This window comes from Pelophylax lessonae, assembly GCF_965119305.1.
Source record: "Pelophylax lessonae genome assembly, contig: HAP1_SCAFFOLD_247, whole genome shotgun sequence".
Taxonomy (NCBI): Eukaryota; Metazoa; Chordata; class Amphibia; order Anura; family Ranidae; genus Pelophylax; species Pelophylax lessonae.
The window spans coordinates 260,953-263,986 of record NW_028120090.1 but is presented as its reverse complement, the minus strand read 5'-3'; the positions used below and the strand labels follow the sequence as shown (position 1 = coordinate 263,986).

At 49.8% G+C, this 3,034-nt stretch overlaps 1 protein-coding gene across 1 annotated transcript; it reads left to right on the top strand.

Moving 5' to 3' along the window:
- Positions 1–804: 804 nt before the first annotated feature.
- LOC309543582 (ATP-sensitive inward rectifier potassium channel 11-like) lies at positions 805–2,444 on the top strand. The gene is made up of 2 exons (XM_082276045.1): positions 805–2,271; positions 2,314–2,444. Exon 1 carries the CDS (start codon positions 1,071–1,073, stop codon positions 2,238–2,240), a length of 1,170 nt encoding a protein of 389 aa, XP_082132171.1. The 5' UTR covers positions 805–1,070; the 3' UTR covers positions 2,241–2,271; positions 2,314–2,444.
- Positions 2,445–3,034: the final 590 nt, after the last annotated feature.

Here is a 3,034-nt window from a genome sequence, read left to right as displayed (position 1 = left end):
ATCAGAGGCGCACCGATCACTTCCACCCTGTGATGAGAGAGCGCCCCCTTCCTGTACGTTCTCTGTGTACCATGGATCATTATAGATTATTATATTACACCGACACAACTCTACACTGGCCTCTGTATTGTATAATATAATGTATATACTGTGTATAGTGTATATATATTATGGGGGTATTATTATAGTATTGGACCATTATATAATGTATCTCTTTGTCTGTATTCCCCGGTCTGGCTGTATATTATTATATTGGGGGGTGTATATTATGGGGGTATATAATAGGGGGGTATTATAGTATTGGAGCATTATATAATGTATCTCTTTGTCTGGCTGTATATATTATTATATTATTCCCTGGTCTGGCTGTATAGTATTATATTGGGGGGGGGGGGGTGTATATTATGGGGGTATTATTATAGTATTGGACCATTATATAATGTATCCCTTTGTCTGGCTGTATATTATTATATTGGGGGAGTATATATATTATGGAGGGGGGGTATATATTAGGGGGGGGTATTATTATAGTATTGGGGCATTATATAATGTATCTCTTTGTCTGGCTGTATATTATTATATTGGGGGGGGTATATATTAGGGGGGGGGGGTATTATAGTATTGGACCATTATATAATGTATCTCTTTGTCTGGCTGTATATTATTATATTGGGGGGGGGGTATATATTAGGGGGGGGGGGTATTATAGTATTGGACCATTATATAATGTATCCCTTTGTCTGGCTGTATACAGTATTTTATTATTCCCCGGTCTGGCGCTCCCTCTGGTGGCCGCGGTTGGGATCGCCGCTCCCCGGCTCTGCGGCTCTCATTCACCTCCCGGTCGTCTCTCCGGCAGCATCGCCGGTCTCTCCCGCTGTGGCCGGGCCGGATCGGAGCTGATCTGCAGGACTTTTGGTGTTTCCGGGGCCCCTGATGGCGGTGGAGGTGTAAGGGGCCCCCCAAGCCTTATAGTGGTGCAGCCCCCTCCCCCACCCTGGTGATTGGCAGGGGCAGATGTTCAGCTGGGATCTGGTTGCATTGCCTTGCACCTCTAGCATGGCATAGTCATGTTGTCCAGGAAGGGACTCATCCCTGAGGAATATGTTCTGACCACCCGCCTGGCCGAGGACCTCAGCGAGCCGCGGTACAAAGCCAAGGAACGCCGGGCGCGCTTCGTGGCCAAGAATGGCACCTGCAATGTGGCCCACAAGAACATCCGGGAGCAGGGCCGATTCCTGCTGGACGTCTTCACCACCGTGGTGGACCTCAAGTGGCATTACACCCTCCTGATCTTCACCATGTCCTTCCTCTGCACCTGGCTCCTCTTCGGCATGATCTGGTGGCTCATCGCCTTTGCCCATGGTGACTTGGACTACAACCAGGAGGACTTTGTGCCGTGTGTCACCAGCGTCCAGTCCTTCACCGCCGCCTTCCTCTTCTCCATCGAGGTGCAGGTCACCATTGGCTTTGGCGGCCGAATGGTAACGGAGGAATGCCCCGCCGCCATCTTGGTCCTCTGCATCCAGAACATCGTTGGGTTGGTCATCAATGCCATCATGTTGGGTTGTATCTTTATGAAGACGGCTCAGGCCCATCGTCGAGCGGAGACCCTTATCTTCAGTAAGCACGCCGTCATTGGCCTGAGGAACAGTAAACTCTGCTTCATGTTCCGGGTGGGCGACCTGAGGAAGAGCATGATCATCAGCGCCACCATCCGCATGCAGGTGGTCCGCAAGTCCAGCAGCCTGGAGGGCGAAGTTCTGCCTATCGACCAGATCGATATCCAGACAGAGAACCCCGTCAGCACCAATGGGATATTCCTGGTGTCCCCGCTCATCATCTGTCACACCATCACCAAGGACAGTCCCCTCTATGACATCTCATCCTCCGACCTCACCCACCACCAGGACCTGGAGATCATCGTCATCCTGGAAGGGGTGGTGGAGACCACCGGCATCACCACCCAAGCCAGAACTTCCTACTTGGCCGACGAGATCCTCTGGGGCCGCCGCTTTGTCCCCGTTGTGGCGGAGGAAGACGGTCGGTACTCAGTGGACTATTCCAAGTTTGGTAACACGGTGAAGGCGCCGACGCCGAATTGTACGGCCAGACAGCTGGATGAGGATCGCAGCAACCTGGACAGCATCTCCTTCTCCCCGAAGAACACCATCCGAAAACGCAATATGACCGTCAAAGTAAAGCCAAAGTTCACTTTGTTTAACGAGGAGCCCACCTGACCCCGGTGTGACCCCAGGGGATGGGATCCAGGTACCCCAGGGGCCCCAGGGGATGAGATCCAGGTACCCCAAGGGGCCCCAGGGCCAATATTAAGCTATGCAGCACTGGACTTCCCTCCACCAGGATGAAGAGGGTCCGATATTTCCATAGATAAGACGCTTAGCTGGTTTTATAATATTTTATCCTTTTTATTCTTTATTTCACTTATTGGGACGGACGCAGAACCCCCCCAAAGTCTTAAAGAGCCCCCCGAAGGAGCGGAGCGGGGGGATTGTGTGACCTCACATGGCAGATAATAAATTGAGGCATTGCTCTATTGATCTCATTACTGAGTTCTCTTCATTATCTGATCAATGTTATTATTAATCGTATATTGAATATTGATTGTCTTCTCACCGCGCTCCATTCACTTTCCTCCCAAGAGGATCCGCAGCAGCTGAGCTCCCAATTCAGGTATCGGCTCTCTGTCTATAGAACGGGGGGGGGGGGGGGGGGGATGGGTGTCTGGAGGGTTTTTGGGTCATTTATGGTAAAATGAAAAATATAAAAATGTCTGTACCCCTCCCCCCCCCCCCCCCCCTGTCAGAGAGTAACGTCCAATGAAAACAGAGCGATCTCTGCGCACAAATATAACAATAATAACTTCTACACAGATACAAAATATATACATTGTAGGAGGGGATTATATATATACATTATATATACGGTACACATAGGGGATGAGCAGAGCTGCACAGAAATAGTAACAACTTCTAAATGGATAGAAAACATTTACTTTGTATGCAATCTGTAT